Raw genomic sequence first — 20,912 nt, 5'->3', positions numbered from 1 at the left:
AGCGACTCGGCGCTACTCGAAAAAACAGTCTTCTCCGAAATGGGGCTCCTCTTCGATAAAGGGGAACCGGGGGCTATTATTATTCATATTATTATTATTATTATTATTATTTATATTATTAATTTTTCTTCTTTTTTCGTCGAGGGGGCGGTTCACTAACTGGTAGAATGCATCGGTACTTGGGTCGTAACGACGACGGGGGGAGGTAGGGAATTCGTCGCCAATACGGGCACCGGTTGCGGTAACGTCGTCAATAGCGGTATGGCGGGAAAAGTGGGAAACGCGTGCGTCGGACTGCTGCTACCGGATGTCGTCGAATTTTGTATTGATTCTTCTATTAAATTCGCTATCTTATCTCGGTCCGTCTAAAAGAAAAAACCATACGATTATTTGTCTACGAATAACAAAATAAATATAAGAAAATTAAAATGCCGAAAAAGATTATTCGTTTATGGAAAACGAAAAAGATACAGTGAGAATAGTTCAAATGTAGTGAAAACTATCATTTATCAAATAAGAAAAGTAGTTCAAATGCACCGAAAATTCGTTTTCTTCGGAAAATATAACGAAAAGTAGTTCAAACGTACCGAAAACAATTTATCCATGAAAAAAAATCGAAAAGTGATTTGAAACAATTTATCTATGGAAAATGATCCAAAGTTAGTTCAAAAGTAACAGAAATTAGTTTTCTTCTAAATATATCACGTAAAGTAGTTCAAATGCACGGAAAATTCGTTTTCTTCGAAAAATATAACGAAAAATAGTTCAAACGTACCGAAAACAATTTATTCATGAAAAAAAAATCGAAAAGTGATTTGAAACAATTTATCTATGGAAAATGATCCAAAAGTAGTTCAAAAGTACCGGAAATTCGTTTTCTTCGAAAGTAGATCAAACGTACCGAAAACGATAATGTATCTACAAAAGAAATAAAATACGGAAAGTAGTTCAAATGTACGGAAAAGCACGTATTTTCATCATAAAAATAAAGGAAAACGAACATTTGTCTTTCGGAGTAGATCGAATAGTTCGAATGCAGCAAAAACAAATCTGTTTTCCGATAAAAATAGAATAGTAGTTCAAATGTACCAAAATCGACCGATAATTTCTGCAACAGTGGAATAGTAGTTCAAATGTACCAAATTCGAGCGATATCGAAAAGTAGTTCAAATGTACCATAAAAATACCGAAAACGTACTATGCGATAACAAAAAAACTTTTGTCTATAGTGGAAAATCGAATAGTAGTTCAAATGTACCAAAATCGAGGGTAAATCATTGGAAAAATCGAAAAGTAGTTCAAATGTGTACCGAAACATTGGCATTTCTCTATTGAAACGTCGAGATTCGTTCCGATTCCACGTCTTCCTTCGAATATAAAAAGATACGCCCGTAGGTGTATATCGACCGTATGGCGTTTATTACTTACTTCATTTATAAAACCGTAATGGACCAATTCCTGAGCTAACACCTTGGGGTTGTCTCCTGGCGATATACAACTGGTTAACTGCCTATTCATCTTATCATCCATACGTAGTACAATAGTCAACTGCAAAAAATTGAAAAAAAAAAACACTTTTCACCTACCAATCTATCATTGATCCTTAATAATTCACGTTCAAAACCAATGAATCCTTTTTTAAAAGAAATAGTGTCAAAAAATTACCATTGAGCCTTAATATTTTTAGATTCAATCAAATGGACCTTAATAAAAAATGTTTGAATCCACCATTGACCCTTAAAAATTCAAGATTAAATCAGTAAATAAAAAGAAATTCAACTCTAACAGTGACCCTTAATAATTGTCTTTGAAGGAATTTGATAAAAAAAATGTATGTACCATTAACCCTTAATAAATTCAAATTAAAACAAATGGAGAATGTTTCAATCCACCATTGACCCTTAATAATCCCACTTGAAAATAAAATATTTGAAAATCTACCAATTACCCTTAATTATTCATGTTGATTGGACACAATTGAATCTACCATTGACCCTTAAAAATTCAAGATTAGAACAGATTGAAAAAAATTGAATCTACCAATGACCCTTAATAAATTCAAATTAAAACAAATAGACTTTATAAAATAATGTTTTAATCTACCACCGACCCTTAATAATCTCACTTGAAAATAAAATATTTCATAATCTACCAATTACCCTTAATTATTCATGTTCGAAATTAATACTTACAATCGAACAATGACCCTTAATAATCCTAATTTGATAAAAATGTTTCAAAAAGTGTCTAAATTCATCATTGACCCTTATTATCAAAGTCCATTTGCTTAAATTTAAAAATAATAAGGGTCAATGGTGAATTTAGAACTTAAAAAAAAAACACTTGTCAAAATAGGATTAAGGGTCAATGTTCGATTGTAAATAGTAATTCCGAACATGAATAATTAAGGGTCATTGGTAGATTATAAAATCTTTTATTTTCAAGTGAGATTATTAAGGGTCAATGGTGGATTAAAACATTATTTAATAAAGTCTATTTGTTTTAATTTGAATTTATTAAGGATCAATGGTACATAAATTTTTTTTATCAAATTCCATTAGTCTTTAAAGACAATTATTAAGGGTCATTGGTAGATTCAATTTTTTTCAATCTGATGTTCTAATCTTGAATTTTTAAGGGTCATTGGTGGATTCAATTGTTCCAATGGTCCTCCGGGCACTCGATCTTGTGGCCACACGTCAAAATGACACGTGAATTGTACTTACCAATAAATCACAGCTTTCTTCTTTGGATTTGACATCACACATCATATTAACAATTTTCCTAGTTTCTACGTCGGTGGGTTCGGGGGTGACGGATTTGACGGATTCCGCCATTTCCGGTGATATCGCCCTAGATCTGGGCGGCGGGGGTTGTTTAGCACCGAAAGCAGTCAACGGATAAATACCATTCCTATAAAAAGATTAAAAAATTCTCCACTCACATATTTTTTTTCGATAAATTCTAGGTGATAAATCCGATAATAATCATCGCTACGCTAACTATATACAGAAACGGACATTGAATTTTATATATTCGCATATTTTTATTTGATGGAAAAAAATATCAAAAAAGTAGTTCAAATTTACCTAAAACGATTATTTATCTATAAAAAAAGGTCGAAATCGGTTTCTATGGTAAAAAATGATCGAAAGTTAGTTCGAATGTACCAGAATAGATTGTTTATCAATGGAAAAAATATATAGAGGAGTAGTTTAAATGTAACGAAAATAATTTATCTATGAAAAAAAAGGCGAAGAATGATTGATAAATACCGAAAATAATTTATCAATGGAAAGAGATCGAAAAGTAGTTCAAAAGCACCAGAAATCGGTTTCTATGGTAAAAATGATCGAAAGTTAGTTCGAATGTACTAGAATAGATTGTTTATCTATGAAAAATAATCCAAGATGATTTCAAAGAAATCTGAAACAATTTCTCTATTGAAAAAATACATCGAAGAGTAGTTCAAATGTAACGAGAACAATTTATGTATAAGAAAAGGTTAAAAAGTGATTAAAAAACACCGAAAATAATTTATCTATGGATAATGATCGAAACGTAGTTCAAAAGTACCTGCAATCGAAATCTATTGAAACAAAAACGATCGAAAGTTAGTTCAAATGTACCAGAAACGATTATTTATCTATGGAAAAAATATATCGAAGAGTACCGAAATACCGTATCGAATGTACCGAAAACAATTTTTTCTGTAAAAAAAGATTGAAAAGTGATTTAAAAATACTAAAAATAATTTATCTATGGAAAAATATCGAAAAGTAGTTCAAATAAAACAAAAACAAATATTTATCTATGGAAAAAGGTCGAAAAGTGATTGAAAAATATCGAAAATAATTTATTTACAAAAAAGATCGAAAGCTAGTTTAAATGTACCTAAAACGATTATTTATCTATGGTTCTGGGGTCGATTTAGGCGACCGGGATTGTTTAGCACCAGATAAATACAAAATTTAAAAAATCTCCACTCATATATTTTATCCTAATAAATACGAGGTGATAAGACCGATAATAATCATCGCTACGAGGGCTATATACCAATACGAACATTGCATTTTTTCTATTTATTTATATTTTTTTCGTAAGATCTTTTCATACGTTTTTTTTCGGTAAATAGTTTTTTTGTTTTTCTTCTGATAGAATTTCGAAAATCGACGTTTTGACTTATTTTGGTTTTTAACAAAATACGAGCGGAATATTTGCGATAAATGTTAGTTTTCTAATAATTAAGATCCTCATTAAATCGAATATTTCGTATTATCATCATTAACAATTGCTATCTGGTCTATATACCACGACGGGTATTGAAATTTATAATTTGATTACGGGCCGAAATTACGAAATATCCAATCGTGACTAATAAATAATGCGAGATGGAATTATTAGATGTTATAAAACGATTAAAAAAAATTCTCACCTGATAACGTTCGAATCGAAAAATAAATTCAAATAATTCAATGTTTTATCTCGAGATTTATCTAAATATTAATAGACCGACTGTCTCTATGATACACACAGAGAATACTCGTCGAAAAAAATAAAAGGATGACGTAATACCCAGGTGTCACGGCCAAAAATAACTTTCCTTGCGATTTTTATTCATTTTCACACGTAGGTCAGTTTTTTTTTGATCTACGATTTTTTGTTTTTCGTACGCAAATTTATTAATCTATTTATAGAGTTCGATCTATAAAAAATAGGATCATTTCCATGTTATCGTTATCTATGTCACCTGATAACATTATCTCGGTGTTACATCGTTGAAATATCGCCCAATATGGGAAAAATTTTCAATATTCTTCAGTTAACGCGAGATATTATACAGTTTGTCTCAAATAGACCGAGAAAACACAATTCGGAGAAAAAAACACGCATAGAATACGGAAAAATTAATGACGATACATTTTTTTCACCATCGACCTTTAATCATTTCATTTTATAACCAAAAGTGATCAAAAAACATTGTTTCAATTGACCCTTAATAAAGTCTCTTTAAAAAAAATAAGAAACGTCTCATCAACCATTGACCCTTAATGAAATCTGACAAAATTTAAAAATTCTCATTCTGAATCAATGAACCTTATTGAAAAATTTGCCCAAATTACCATTGACCCTTAATAATTTTCGATTAAAAGAAATTAATTTTAATAAAAGTCCCTTCCACCATTGACCCTTAATAATTCATTTACTAAATAATGTTTCATTCACCATTGACTCTAAATAATGCTTCTTCAAAAAAAAATAAAAAATGTTTCATCAACCATTGACCCTTAATGAAATCTAAAAAAATTTAAAAATCCTCAACAAACAACAAAAAAAAATGATTCGATTTACCATTGACCCTTAATAATTCCCGTTTCATACCAATGGACCTTAATAAAAATATATCATTGACACTTAATAATTCTCGTTTAAGATCAATGATACTTAACGAAACTATATTTCATCCCCCATTGACCCTTAATAATATACAATCATAATTAATGGAAATCCATTAAAAAAATATTCGAGTCCACCATTGACACATTAATGATATTCGTTTGTAGCCGATGGAACTTAATGAAAATATTTTAAATCCACCATTGACCCTTAATAATGTCCAGCGCGAAGTGAATATGTTAAATAAAATAAGGTTCATCTGCCATTAACACAGAATTTTACACATTTCAAACCAATGGGCTTTAACGAAACAGAAATTCAAATTTACTACTGAGCCTTAATAATTTCCATTTCAAAATAACGATTTAAAACAAATGAGTCTTCATTAAAAAATATTTTCAATCTACCATTGGACCTTAATAATTCTCGTTTGAAATCAATGATCCTTAATAAAAATGATCGTATCTTCCATTGAGCCTTAATAATTTCAATTTCAAATCCAATGGTCCTTAATGAACATGATCGTTTATTCCATTGAGCCTTAATAATTTCAATGCCAATGGTCCTTAATAAAAATAATCGTATCTTCCAATGAGCCTTAATGATTTCAATTTGGAAGCCAATGGTCCCTATTAAAAATAGTCGTATCTTCCATTGAACCTTAATAATTTTCGTTTGAAACCAATGGTCCTTAATAAAAATTGTAGTGTCTTTATCTAATCCCCAATTATAATATATTATAGTTAAAACAAATCGAGATCTTATTAAAATTCATTTCAATCTACCACTGACCCTTAATAATTTTCGTACGAAACCAATGGTCCTTAATAAAAAAAAATTAACACATAATAGCTTCAATTAAATTCATGGAACGTTAAAATCCAACGAAAAAAACTTGCATGTAGTTTTTAATAACGATAAGAACGAATCAAGTTCTGAATCGTTTAACCTTTCGTTACAAGTGTAAACAGATAAGAATATTTTACCATAATAATATGTTAGTAACGTGTCGACCAACACGACGACCGCCATGTTGATTTACAGCAAAATTTTCAATAAAACGACGTTAAATCATCGTAGAAATTTACACATTTACAATAAACTATTCGGTAAAGTGTCGTTCAATTTATCGGACATAGGTGAAGGTATTCGCGAAGTACTAATTAAAGAATGGTTCGTAAAAGAAGGCGATAAAGTGTCCCAATTCGACGATATTTGCGAAGTACAGAGCGACAAAGCATCAGTTACAATAACGAGTAGATACGACGGGGTAATATCGAAATTGCACTACAACATAGACGAAACCGCTTACGTAGGACGACCTCTAGTCGATATTGAAACCGATTCTAACGAAAAGGAAGAAGAAACGACGAAAGAAGTAATTAAAGAACCCGAAGAATCTTCTGTTTTATGTATACCTTCGGTAAGAAGATTGGTTAAAGAATATAACGTCGATGTGAATAAAATTAAACCAACAGGTAGAAACGGGAGGATTTTGAAAGAAGACGTTCTCAAATACCTCGAACGATCTACTAGTGATATTAATACGGGGGAAAAAGAGAAATATCTGGAACGATATTCTAGCGATATTAATACGGGGGGAAACGATAGAATCGAATCTATTAAAGGATTTAAGAAGACGATGATAAAAACGATGACTGAAGCTCTTAAGATACCACATTTCGTTTACGGGGACGATATCGATTTTACGGAAATTAGCGATTTAAGAAAATTATTGAAAGATAAACGTGATTTGAAGATGTCTCCGTTGCCGTTTTTGGTCAAGGCCGTATCGAATTCTTTACGAAAATATCCGATCGTTAATGCTTCGGTCGACGAGAATGTCGAACACGTTGTTTATCATAGTGGGCATAATATAGGTTAGTAATTTTTTTTTTTTCAATTTTCGAGAAATACGAGGGATGATTTGGAAATTGATTTGCGCAGAACATTATTTCCAAAATTTGATAAAATAATAAATGATATTCTTAAAATACGAGGGTCTATTGCAAAATTGATCCTCGAAGAAAATTATTTGGAAAGTTTTTTAAATAGAATACAAGGGGCGCTTCTGAAATTGATTTTCGAAGAATATTATTTGGAAAATTTGGAAAAAATACGAGGGATGATTGTGGAAATATTCTTTGAATGAAGTTATTTATATATCATGAAAAACATATACGGGGGGCAATTGGAAAATTGATTTTCTAAACACAATATTTCGAAAATTTCATGAAAATAGAATTAATTTGGATGAAATACGAGGGGCACTTGTGATATTGATTTGATGAAACAAATAAGATTCATTTGGATGAAATACAAGGGGCGACTAGAAAACAACTAAGTATTAAAAGAAGTAATCGAATTATTTTTTAATATATACGTGGGGTGATTTGGAAATTGATATGATTGATATGATAATGGAATTTATATTTTGATATATACGAGGGGCAACTGGAAATTTAATTTAATAAAGAAATGTTCTTGAAAAACATGAATTTCGTAAAATATATCGAAATAATGGAACTTTTGAGAAAATATATGGAAATATCGAAATTTTTTAATCAGGTACGAGGGTTAATTGGAAACTTAGTTTAATGAAATTTTGTCAAAAAAAAAAAATGAAATTTTCGTCAAATAGATAGAAATGATGAAATTTTCAAGAAAATATACGGAAATAACGGAATTTTCGTTTTATTAGATACGAGGGGCAACTGAAAATTTAATTTAATGAAATTTTTTTGAAAATAACGAAATTTTCGTCAAATAGATAGAAATGATGGAATTTTCAACAAAATGAATAGATATACCGTAATTTTTGTTTTATTAGATACGAGGGGTAATCGTCAATTAATTTGAGAAAGAAATTTTCTTGAAAAAATGAATTTTGTGGAAAAAACATGAAAATGATGGAATTTTCAAGAAAACATACGGAAATAACGGAATTTTCGTTTTATTAGATACGAGGGGTAATCGTGAATTAATTTGATGAAGAAATTTTCTTGAAAAAATGAAATTTTGTGGAAAAAATATGAAAATGATAGAACGTTTAAGAAAATGAATGGAAATACCGAAATTTTCGTTTTATTGGATACGAGGGGCAATTGGAAATTTAATTTAATGAAATTTTCTCAAAAAAAAATGAAATTTTCGTCATATACATGAAAATGATGGAATTTTCAAGAAAATATACGGAAATAGAGGAATTTTCGTTTTATTAGATACGAGGGGTAATCGTGAATTAAGTCGATTTAGAAATTTTTTCAAAAAAAAAATGAGATTTTCGTCAATTATATCGACTTCTTGTTCGGAAATATACAAGGGGCGACCGAAAAGTTTGCTCGACTTATAGTATAACTAGATTTGCGAGATACAAAGCGACGAATTTCTCGAAAAGAAAACTCGATTTTCGATAAGAAAAATTGAAATATTTAATTGAATATCGATTTTTTCAGGTATAGCAATGGACACGCCGCTCGGTCTCGCAGTACCCGTCGTAAAAGACGTACAAAATCGATCGATCATCGAAATTTCCCAAGAAATTCAACGACTCCTCAAAAACGGCAAAGAAGCCAAATTTTCCCCGACAGATTTAACAGGCGGCACTTTCACTTTATCGAATATCGGCTCGATAGGCGGTACCCATTTGAAACCCGTCATTTTACCGCCCCAAGTCGCCATAATGGCGATAGGAAGATCCAAAATTCTACCGAGGTACGACGGAGGGGGGAATTTGGTGGCGCGAGAAGTGGCAGCGGTCAGCGCGTCGGCGGATCATCGAATTATAGACGGCGCCACCATGGCGCGGTTCGTTACAGACGTCAAAACGCAATTGGAAAATCCGTATCTGTTATTTTTCCATATTTGAACGTTAAATAATAAAAATTCGTGAAAAAAAAATTGATTTTTATTTGGAATCAACTTCTAGTCGAATTTACACGCGCCTTTCTTCTGCTGAAGCATCTCGACTCTTTTTTTTTTCAATTAATAAGTGAAAAACCCTGTATATTATGTTACATTTATCTATTTCATCAAAATTGGACACATTTTGTACGTCAACAAAAAACAGAGCTATAGCTCATTTGGTTCACAAAAAACGATTTTATTGAAGATGTAGTACGAAACTGCCACCTTTTTCGCCAGATTTAGGTCTCCGAGATTATTTTTTTCGTGAAAACAAGCGATGAACTGTATTTTTATGAGGTACTTTATGAAAAAACGGAGCTCTAGCTCACTTGGTTCACACAAAACGACTTGATAGATGAATTAGTACGAAACTGCCACCTTTTTCGCCAGATTTAGGTCTCCGAGATTATTTTTCTTGAGGATAAAAGGGAGAAACTGTATTTTTATGACGTATTTCATAAAAAAAACAGAGCTATAGCTCATTTGGTTCACAAAAAACGATTTTATTGAAGATGTAGTACGAAACTGCCACCTTTTTCGCCAGATTTAGGTCTCCGAGATTATTTTTTTCGTGAAAACAAGCGATGAACTGTATTTTTATGAGGTACTTTATGAAAAAACGGAGCTCTAGCTCACTTGGTTCACACAAAACGACTTGATAGATGAATTAGTACGAAACTGCCACCTTTTTCGCCAGATTTAGGTCTCCGAGATTATTTTTTTCGTGAAAACAAGCGAAGAACTGTATTTTTATGACGTACTTTATGAAAAAACGGAGCTCTAGCTCACTTGGTTCACAAAAAAAGACTTGGTAAGATGATCTAGTAGGTAACCGCCACCTATTTCGCCAGATTTAGATCTCCGAGATTATATTTCTCGTGAAAATAAGCGATAAACTGTATTTTTATGACGTACTTCATAAAAAAACAGACCTCTAGCTCACTTGGTTCACAAAAAACGACTTGGTAGATGATGAGTTACGAAACGACCACTTCTTTCGCCGGATTTCGATGTTTGTGATAATTTTTTTTATATAACAATAAACGTTCCAAAACAATTTCTCGATCAGCAACGACAAAAAAATTATACGAAAAAAAATAGTGTAGTTTTCAAATGAAAAAAAAAAACTAAAAATTTAACGTCCGAGACGAAATACCTAAAATAGTTTTCGAACTCACCTCGTATTAAGAAATTTCGAATTTCCTACGGGCGATAATGAGAGACCTTCGAGTTGACACAACAACAAATCCAACGTCACCATCATAATTTAATTTAACAAAATTATTTACAAAATATTATAGATAATTCGCCAGACAATTCAGCGTCGAATAGCGTCGATTTCATATCAAAACTCGAGTCTTATATTGCGAGAAGAGAGTGGGGGGGAAAGATAGATTCGATAATATCATACTTTGTTCACCGGTACATGGGCGTACCACTTTTTTTTTCGATATAAATATCAATTCACAAAACATTGATTCAAATCGCGTCTTTTCGAAAAATAAAACAACCGCTACTCGAACTATTAACCTGTACGGGCATTAAATTATATATTCACGGTTTTCGTTAAGATTGATGAAATGAAAAGCGAAAAATATGCCACGGGAGACTGTAACTCAACCAGTTTGTACCCGATAACATATTTAAGTTTGTCGTAACACATTTAGATACCTCATATCGGATATATCAACTTCCTATTACCCCATATCGGACGTCTTTTGTACCCGATAACATTTTTAAGTGTGTCTTACATATTAAGATACCTCATATCGGTTTTATGAACCTCCTATTACCCCATATCGGACCTCTTTTGTACCCGATAACATTTTTAAGTTTGTCGTAACACATTTAGATACCTCATATCGGATATATCAACTTCCTATTACCCCATATCGGACCTCTTTTGTACCCGATAACATTTTTAAGTGTGTCTAACATATTAAGATACCTCATATCGGTTTTATGAACCTCCTATTACCCCATATCGGACCTCTTTTGTACCCGATAACATTTTTAAGATTGTCGTAACACATTTAGATACCTCATATCGGATATAACAACTTCCTATTACCCCATATCGGACCTCTTTTGTACCCTATAACATTTTTAAGTGTGTCTAACATATTAAGATACCTCATATCGGTTTTATGAACCTACTATTACCCCATATCGGACCTCTTTTGTACCCGATAACATTTTTAAGTTTGTCGTAACACATTTAGATACCTCATATCGGATATATCAACTTCCTATTACCCCATATCGGACCTCTTTTGTACCCGATAACATTTTTAAGTGTGTCTTATTAAGATACCTCATATCGGTTTTATGAACCTCCTATTACCCCATATCGGACCTCTTTTGTACCCGATAACATTTTTAAGTTTGTCGTAACACATTTAGATACCTCATATCGGATTTATTCACCTCGTATTACCCCATATCGAACCTCTTTTACCCCATAGCGCACGGATTTTACCTATTTTATCATTTGAATTCGATATCAGAAAACTTTTTTCAAAATTCGAAAAAAAAAAAATACTCACTTGACGTCCTCGACGAATTTTTCCAATTTTTCCGTTACCGTAATATTAGCCATTTTCATTTGGACGCATTCTCCGCTTTTCCTTTTCATTTCCGCTACTATGACGTCAGGACCGTACCATCTTTGCATCAGTTCGTCGGTTATCGTTTCGGAAATGTACGCTAAGAAATGTGTCAACTGTCAAATTTAATGACGTACGAACGAGGTAATTGGTCAATAAAAATTTTTTTTCGAGAGAAAACTAGTACCGATTATCGGTACTTAACGATTTGTTATTGTTGCATAAACGATTCGAGATAACCTTTTCGTTTAAATGGGTCGTTCGAGATAAATCGAAAATAAAAATTTCCTATGTTAAATTATCATTTAATTAACTATCAACGTCATCTCTCGAGAGATACAACTAATTGAAAAATAATCGATTTAAATACCAGTCGCGCCATCTATAATCGAATAACTGCAATAAGCATCGTTTAAAAAATTACAGATTTCTACTGTTTTCAATATCCATACCTCTAAGAATTTTTAATAAATATATTAACAGATGTCGCTACGATTGATTTTGTTTATTGGATAAATGGATAGATGTCGTTAGAGTAAAGTTTGTTTACCGAATATACAGATAGATATCGTTACTATATAAGTTGTACTTTTTTATTCTCATATTTCCTTATATATACAGGACGTCTCGAACAATACACGATTTTTGAAATTGGGATGAAAATTTTTGAGATACGGTAAATTCAAGTTGAAAAATCAAATATACAGTATGTCGAAATAAAAAGTATCGTGGCTAAACATCATTAATTAAAATGACTCACACTATATATAATTTATTATTGTTAAATTCTTTTCTATATACAGGAAGTCTCGAACAATACACGATTTTTGAAACAGGGATGAAAATTTTTGAGATACGGTGTAATTAAAGTTAAAAATTGAATATACAGTGTGTCGTTTAAAAACTTACCGCTTTTTCTAACCAAACAATGTGCAGCTAAAAGTTTCAAACTATGGACTTCGAAAAGTAGAGGGTGGAATAGTAATTCCTTCGATGTAGGCCTGTCTTCCGGATTCGATGACAAACACTTGATAATGAAATCTTTTTGGTGATCGTCCTCGAGGGATTCAATTGTTTTTTTGACGTTCTCTTCCGTCACTTTGTTGCCGGAATCACCGTTGCCGATTATTTCCAGGGCGGCCATTTCTAAGGCGCACATCCCGAAGGAGTAAATGTCAATCGGAGGGCCCATCTGAGCTGAAAATTATACACACATTGCAGTCGATGTGTACCGGTTGTCCCAATTTTTTTCGTAGGGTATCTTGGAAACAAAAATGGCGATGATTCTTAGAAATATGTATCGGATGTCCTATATAAATGCTAGGTTCAAAATTTACAATTTACAAATTACGCGAAATATACAGGATGTAACGGAAACGGAGACTCAAAATTATGCTGGAAAAATAGAATGTTTATGTAGGATATGTACAGAATGTACCATATCGAAGTTTTTTCTCTAGTAAAACATAAAAAAGAAAATGATGGCGCCAAATCTTCGAAATATGAATAAAAATGGCGAAAACAGTCCCATGATAATGGTTTTTAATCTGATGTCACAAAAACAAGCTATGAAATAACAAAACACAATGATGAATTTTCAAAATATCGATGAAAATGACGGAAAAATTAAAAATATATCTACAGGATGTCCCATGATAATGGTTTATTACTTTAATATCACAAAAACAAGATTTGAAATCACAAAAGACAATGATGTCGTAAAATTTTCAAAATATGGACAAAGATGGCGATAATCTTTATAAATATTTACGGGATGTCTCATACAATTGTTTTCCCCCTCCAATATCGCAATAACAAGAATTTGAAAACAAAATAAATGATTACTTCAAATCTTCAAAATATAGACAAAAATAGCGAAAATTGCTATACATATCTACAGGATGTCCCATATTATTTTTTCTCTCCAATATCACAAAAACAAGAGTTTGAAATAACAAAAAACAATGATGATGTCAAATCTTCAAAATATGGACAAAAATGGCGAAAATCGTTATACATATTTACAGGATGTCCCATGATAATGGTTTTTGACTCTGATGTCACAAAAACAAGATTTGAAATAATAAAAGATAATGATGATGTCAAATCTTCAAAATATGGACAAAAATGGCGAAAATCGTTATACATATTTACAGGATGTCCCATGATAATGGTTTTTGACTCTGATGTCACAAAAACAAGATTTGAAATAATAAAAGATAATGATGACGTCAAATCTTCAAAATATGGACAAAAATGGCGAAAATCGTTATACATATCTACAGGATGTCCCATATTATTTTTTCTCTCCAATATCACAAAAACAAGAGTTTGAAATAACAAAAAACAATGATGATGTCAAATCTTCAAAATATGGACAAAATTGGCGAAAATCGTTATACATATTTACAGGATGTCCCATGATAATGATTTTTGACTCTGATGTCACAAAAACAAGATTTGAAATAATAAAAGATAATGATGACGTCAAATCTTCAAAATATGGACAAAAATGGCGAAAATCGTTATACATATTTACAGGATGTCCCATGATAATGGTTTTTGACTCTGAAGTCACAAAAACAAGATTTGAAATAATAAAAGATAATGATGACGTCAAATCTTCAAAATATGGACAATAATGGCGAAAATCGTTATACATATCTACAGGATGTCCCATGATAATGGTTTTTGACTCTGATGTCACAAAAACAATATTTGAAATAATAAAAGATAATGATGACGTCAAATTTTCAAAATATAGACAAAAATGGCGAAAATCGTTATACACATCTACAGGATGTCCCATATTATTTTTCCTCTCCAATATCACAAAAACAAGCAGAAAATAATGACGTCAAATTTTCAAAATATCAACAAAAATGGCGAAAATCGTTATAGATATCTACAGGATGTCCCATAAAAATGTTTTTCGTGAATTCACTTACACAAAAAACGTACGCTTGATATCGAAAAAATACAATAACGCCAAACTTTCAAAAAACGGCGATGATCGTTAAAAATTTAAACAGCATGTCCCACATTATTTGTCATGTTCAAAATAGTAAATTACGCGAGATATACAGGATGGAATTGATTGAAATATGGTTAAAAGTTCGAGTTACGATATGAAATTTATATACAGGATGTCTCGTTACGAATTATATAAGTGAAATACTTACTGGGATGTTCGGGTGCGATGAAATGCATGTTTTTGAAATCGTCCTGGCACGTTTTGACGTGATGATTTATCGAATCCGGAGCAACTACAGGGGGTAAACGAAACATAAAATTAGTAACGAATGTATTTGACTGCGAAAACAACCAAACGCCGATATGCGAAAATTGACGGCGGACGGACCCCGACGAACCATTCCGGAAAACGAATTTACAGCCAAAAGGAAACAATCGGGAAAAAAGCGAATCGGAGATCGCAGCGACAATAAAAAAAATGTTTTTTTTTCCGAAAATGGTTGGGGAGACGAACGAAAGGCGCGCGTTTTACAAAATATCCATTCTCAAGCGTGAAGTAGCCAACGTAAGGTCACGCCCGCTTCAAAATAATCGACCTTACAATTAACGTAACGCTTTAGCACGGATTAACGTACGCCCTAATCGAACGCAACCTCAACGCGCGTTTCAGCAGTATTCGACGTTCACAAAAGTTTAAACGCCCAAAAACGTAACGAATCACCGTACAAAACGAATTTCTCTAGATCTAGGGAAAAATTGAATCCGGCAACGTCGCGATTTCGATGCACATTTCTCCCTAATTGATCCGGAGATGAATTACGTCGCTTTTTTTATAATAAAATGTTGATTTTTGAAAAATTTTTGTATCGCGATAAAAGGATAACAACGATTTGTGTATATTGCGACGTAGTAAAATTCAATTTTTTCCCCAAATCTAGGGAAATTTCAAAAAATACCGAAATATAAAATAAATCGGATGTAATGTTGTTGGAAGGCAGTTGAATGGCGGAATTGTTGATACGAGGGGCGATATAAACAAATTGAACGTCGATAATCTGGAACGCGCCCAAAAACGGGGTCCGCCGTCGTTAATTCCAACATAAACAGCCTCATTTACTATGACAGATCATCGATTTACCAAAAAAAAATTTATTATGTTTTTTTTTGTTTTTTTTTTTCAAATTACCTGAGCCAATTTTGACGAGCCCATTATGTTGAATAAAAATGGTATCGCAGGTGAGATTCCCATGGACGATGGGCGGAGAACAGGAATGTAAGTAACTGGAAATAAAAACAAAACAAACTGCATTCATATTACTTCGGCGACAGTGTTGCCAGACGGTTCGGAAAAACGAAAATTGGAGAATGTGAGGTTATACGAGGTTGAATGTTGTATGTAGTTTTCGAAAACGGGGGGATTACGAAATTTTTGTTTAAAGCAATAGATGAAAAAAATTAGAGAATCGATTACGATATTAAAGTGGAAAAAATATACAAGGGGATTATGAAAAATATGGTGAAATCAGTTCAAAACCCAAGTTTTTACAACGAAATCATCAAGATATACGAGGGTAGTACAGAATATTTGGAAAATTCGGTGGAAAATTCAAGAAAATGGTTTATAAAGTGTATTTCGCGCGGAAAAGTTCTTTATAATCGCGCGAACTTTAACGCGCGATATGAAAATCCAAGTTTTATAACGAAATCATCAAGATGTACGAGGGTCGTACAGAATATTTGGAAAATTCGGTGGAAAATTCAAGAAAATGGTTTATAAAGTGTATTTCGCGCGGAAAAGTTCTTTATAATCGCGCGAACTTTAACGCGCGATATGAAAATCCAAGTTTTATAACGAAATCATCAAGATATACGAGGGTCGTACAGAATATTTGGAAAATTCGGTGGAAGATTCAAGAAAATAGTTTATAAAGTGTATTTCGCGCGGAATAGTTCTTTATAATCGCGCGAACTTTAACGCGCGATATGAAAATCCAAGTTTTACAACGTAATCATCAAGATGTACGAGGATCGTACAGAAAATTTGGAAAATTCGGTGGAGGATTCAAGAAAATGGTTTATAAAGTGTATTTCGCGCGAACTTTAACGAGCGATATGAAAACCCAAGTTATGTTTGGAAAACCTTCTATATATACCAGGGGAGTGCGAAATATTTAGAAAATTCCGTGGAAAATACGAGAAAATTGACTATAAAGTGGATTTCGCGCGAAAATGTGCCTTGAAATCGCGCGAACTTTAACGCGCGATATGAAAACCTACATTTTTCAACGAAATATCCATGATATACGAAGGTAGTACAGAATATACAGAAAATTCATGAAAATTAATTATTCAGTGGATTTCGCGCGGAAATATGCGTTAAATTCGCGCGAACTTTAACGCTCGACATAAAAACCTAAGTTTTTTTGGAAAATCTTCCCTATATACCAGGAGAATGGGGAATATTTGGAAAATTCCGTGAAAAATACAAGAAAATCGTTTATAAAAAACCTAGTTTTTTTTCAGAAAACTTCAATATATACCAGGGAAAAAGGATATGTTTGGAAAATTCAAGAAAATGGTTTATAGAGTGGATATCGCGGGAAAATGTGCGTTAAATTCGCGCGAAATTTAACGCGCGACATAAAAACCCCAGTTTTTATAGAAAATCCTCAAGATTTACCAGGGGCGTGAGAAAAATTAAAAAAAATTCAGTCGAAAATACAAGAAAATTAATTATAGAGTAGATTTCACGTAAATTGTCAACGCGCCATATGGAAACTCAAGTTTTTCCAGAAAACCCTCAAGATTTACCAGGGGCGTAGGAAATATTTGGAAAATTTGATGGAAAATACGAGAAAATGTAGTACAAAAGTGAATTTCGCGCAAAAATATGAGTTAAATTCGCGCGAACTTTAACGCGCGACATAAGAACCCAAATATTTATCGTTCGACTTGAAAACATCGTTTTTAAGATGATTCATTGTAAAAAGTGATAAATAACCTACAAAAATTACGAGGGGAACACGCAATATATGTAAAATGAATGTCGCACGTTGATAAAAGTCAAATTCGCGTGATAATAATTTAGAAATATCAACACGAAAATGAAATTTCGAGAAAACTTCCAAATTTTGTATTTAAATTCCCTATGTATGTCTACAAATATTTGTCTATGGTTCAAACTTTTACATTCTTCAGTTATGTATGAACGAATTTGTAAAAAAAATTAATAATTACGAGGTGAATACGAAATATTTTTAATGATCACAAAAAAAAACGAGAAAATATATTATCGCGCGTTAAACGGGCGACCAAATCGCGCGATTTTGATCGCCCCCGTATAAAAAACGTTCGATTTTTCTCTTACACTCAACAATCTGAAAAATCGTCTCATTTTTTTTTTAAATAAATCGTTACGTAAAGGGGGGAGGAAAGCGGTTAAAAAAAACGATAGGGGGGAATATCTGGCAACGCTGCTTCACGAACGCCGTCCAATCTCAAATCGCTGCAAACTGCTAAAGAAAAATCCAACGAAAAAAATTTCGAACGAGAAAAAACGAAGAAACCAAAAAATAAAATTTCAAAAAAAAATCAAAAAAAATAACGCGGCGGCGATCTGTAACGCTCGCGATCCGATTCAATTTACGACCAAACGCGTCAATTTCGTACGCCACCTACCGGACAAATCGAAAGCGAAACAGATCGACCGAATATTGTACATACGAGGGGCGTTTCGAAAGTTATCGACGGACGCTACAAGGATACTTACCTTGCGATACTGAACGGTAAATAAAAAATGGTAAAAAAATAATAATAAAAAATAGAAAAATAAATTAAAAAAAAATTCGACCACAATTTGTCCATTTACATACTTACAAACGACTGGACATTGTGGCGAATTTCAATCGATAAAACAACTTACGAACTAAGCATTTCAAGAACATTGCGATACATCGAAAAATACCCTTAAGAGCTAAAAGAGAATTCGGGGAAAATATATTTTCTTTTTAATTTTTTTTTCGAGGAAAAAACGTGTTTTTTCGACGATTTTCTACGAGATATTTACCTGAGAGCCGAGAGGATTTGCGTACACCATCTCCTCCAGGCTTGCAGGGGTAGTTTCTTGACGTTTCGTTTGGTCCTCTTCAGGAATTGTTTCAAAGAACCCGACGACATGTATTCCGTTATGAATATCACCTGGAAACAACCCGGGGATTATCAGGCGGTATTCGATTTTGGCGTTAAACGGTTTTAGCGCCGATGATTGAAAAAAAAATTGTTTTTTAATAAAATGAGAACATAATTTGGCTCATAGCTTCCGAAATTTTCAAAATTGAGTTTTTTGCTTCGGCTCTATCTATTCTCGAAAGATTGCTCTATAAATGAGTCAAAGTTTCAAGTCTCTATTGCAACTTGTTTGAAATATACAGGGTCTCAAAAATGACATATTTTTTTTTCAATTCTAGATATCAGGAGCCACTAATTTAGCTCATAGCTTCCGAAATTTTGAAAATTGAGTTTTTTGTTTCATCTCTATATATTCTCGAAAGATTTCTCTATAAATGAGTCAAAGTTTCAAGTTTCTACTGCAATTTGTTTGAAATATACAGGATCTCAAAAATGACTTATTTTTTTTTCAATTCTAGATATCAGGAGCCACTAATTTACCTCGTAGCTCCCGAAATTTTGAAAATTGAGTTTTTTGCTTCTTCTTCTTCTATTCTCAAAAGATTGCTCTATAAATGAGTAAAAGTTTCAAATTTCTACTGCAACTGGATTCAAATATACAGGGTCTCAAAAATGACTTATTTTTTTTCAATTCTAGATATCAGGAGCCACTAATTTACTTCGTAGCTCCCGAAATTTTGAAAATTGAGTTTTTTGCTTCGGCTCTATCTATTCTCGAAAGATTGCTCTATAAATGAGTCAAAGTTTCAAATTTCTACTGCAACTGGATTCAAATATACAGGGTCTCAAAATGACTTATTTTTTTTTTTCAATTCTAGATATCAGGAGCCACTAATTTACCTCGTAACTCCCGAAGTTTTGAAAATTGAGTTTTTTGCTTCGGCTCTATCTATTCTCAAAAGATTGCTCTATAAATGAGTCAAAGTTTCAAGTCTCTATTGCAACTTGTTTGAAATATACAGGGTCTCAAAAATGACATATTTTTTTTTCAATTCTAGATATCAGGAGCCACTAATTTAGCTCATAGCTTCCGAAATTTTGAAAATTGAGTTTTTTGTTTCATCTCTATATATTCTCGAAAGATTTCTCTATAAATGAGTCAAAGTTTCAAGTTTCTACTGCAATTTGTTTGAAATATACAGGATCTCAAAAATGACTTATTTTTTTTCAATTCTAGATATCAGGAGCCAATAATTTACCTCGTAGCTCCCGAAATTTTGAAAATTGAGTTTTTTGCTTCTTCTTCTTCTATTCTCAAAAGATTGCTCTATAAATGAGTAAAAGTTTCAAATTTCTACTGCAACTGGATTCAAATATACAGGGTCTCAAAAATGACTTATTTTTTTTCAATTCTAGATATCAGGAGCCACTAATTTACCTCGTAGCTCCCGAAATTTTGAAAATTGAGTTTTTTGCTTCTTCTTCTTCTATTCTCAAAAGATTGCTCTATAAATGAGTAAAAGTTTCAAATTTCTACTGCAACTGGATTCAAATATACAGGGTCTCAAAAATGACTTATTTTTTTTCAATTCTAGATATCAGGAGCCACTAATTTACCTCGTAGCTCCCGAAATTTTGAAAATTGAGTTTTTTGCTTCTTCTTCTTCTATTCTCAAAAGATTGCTCTATAAATGAGTAAAAGTTTCAAATTTCTACTGCAACTGGATTCAAATATACAGGGTCTCAAAAATGACTTATTTTTTTTCAATTCTAGATATCAGGAGCCACTAATTTACTTCGTAGCTCCCGAAATTTTGAAAATTGAGTTTTTTGCTTCGGCTCTATCTATTCTCGAAAGATTGCTCTATAAATGAGTCAAAGTTTCAAATTTCTACTGCAACT

General features: G+C 32.3%; 2 protein-coding genes across 2 annotated transcripts in view; one reads left to right on the top strand and one right to left on the bottom strand.

Moving 5' to 3' along the window:
• Positions 1–122: 122 nt before the first annotated feature.
• LOC130899123 (nuclear receptor-binding protein homolog) overlaps positions 123–20,912 on the bottom strand; it is a 39,898-nt gene continuing 19,108 nt past the window's right edge. Inside the window, exons 3-10 of the mRNA XM_057808900.1 lie at positions 18,949–19,079; positions 16,069–16,163; positions 15,092–15,175; positions 12,819–13,106; positions 11,850–12,009; positions 2,727–2,913; positions 1,429–1,548; positions 123–365 (exon numbers count right to left, since the gene is read on the bottom strand). Of these exons, the coding sequence (XP_057664883.1) occupies positions 156–365; positions 1,429–1,548; positions 2,727–2,913; positions 11,850–12,009; positions 12,819–13,106; positions 15,092–15,175; positions 16,069–16,163; positions 18,949–19,079 (1,275 nt within the window). The 3' untranslated portion in view covers positions 123–155. The remainder of the gene's footprint in view (positions 366–1,428; positions 1,549–2,726; positions 2,914–11,849; positions 12,010–12,818; positions 13,107–15,091; positions 15,176–16,068; positions 16,164–18,948; positions 19,080–20,912) is intronic.
• Positions 6,295–9,298, top strand: LOC130899124 (lipoamide acyltransferase component of branched-chain alpha-keto acid dehydrogenase complex, mitochondrial). The gene is made up of 2 exons (XM_057808901.1): positions 6,295–7,277; positions 8,853–9,298. The coding sequence occupies exons 1-2, from the start codon at positions 6,428–6,430 to the stop codon at positions 9,263–9,265; spliced, it is 1,263 nt and encodes a 420-aa protein (XP_057664884.1). The 5' UTR covers positions 6,295–6,427; the 3' UTR covers positions 9,266–9,298.

Source organism: Diorhabda carinulata, chromosome 10 (assembly GCF_026250575.1).
Source record: "Diorhabda carinulata isolate Delta chromosome 10, icDioCari1.1, whole genome shotgun sequence".
Lineage (NCBI taxonomy): Eukaryota > Metazoa > Arthropoda > Insecta > Coleoptera > Chrysomelidae > Diorhabda > Diorhabda carinulata.
The sequence above is the reverse complement of the archived record's forward strand: the minus strand, read 5'-3'. Positions and strand labels throughout refer to the sequence as shown.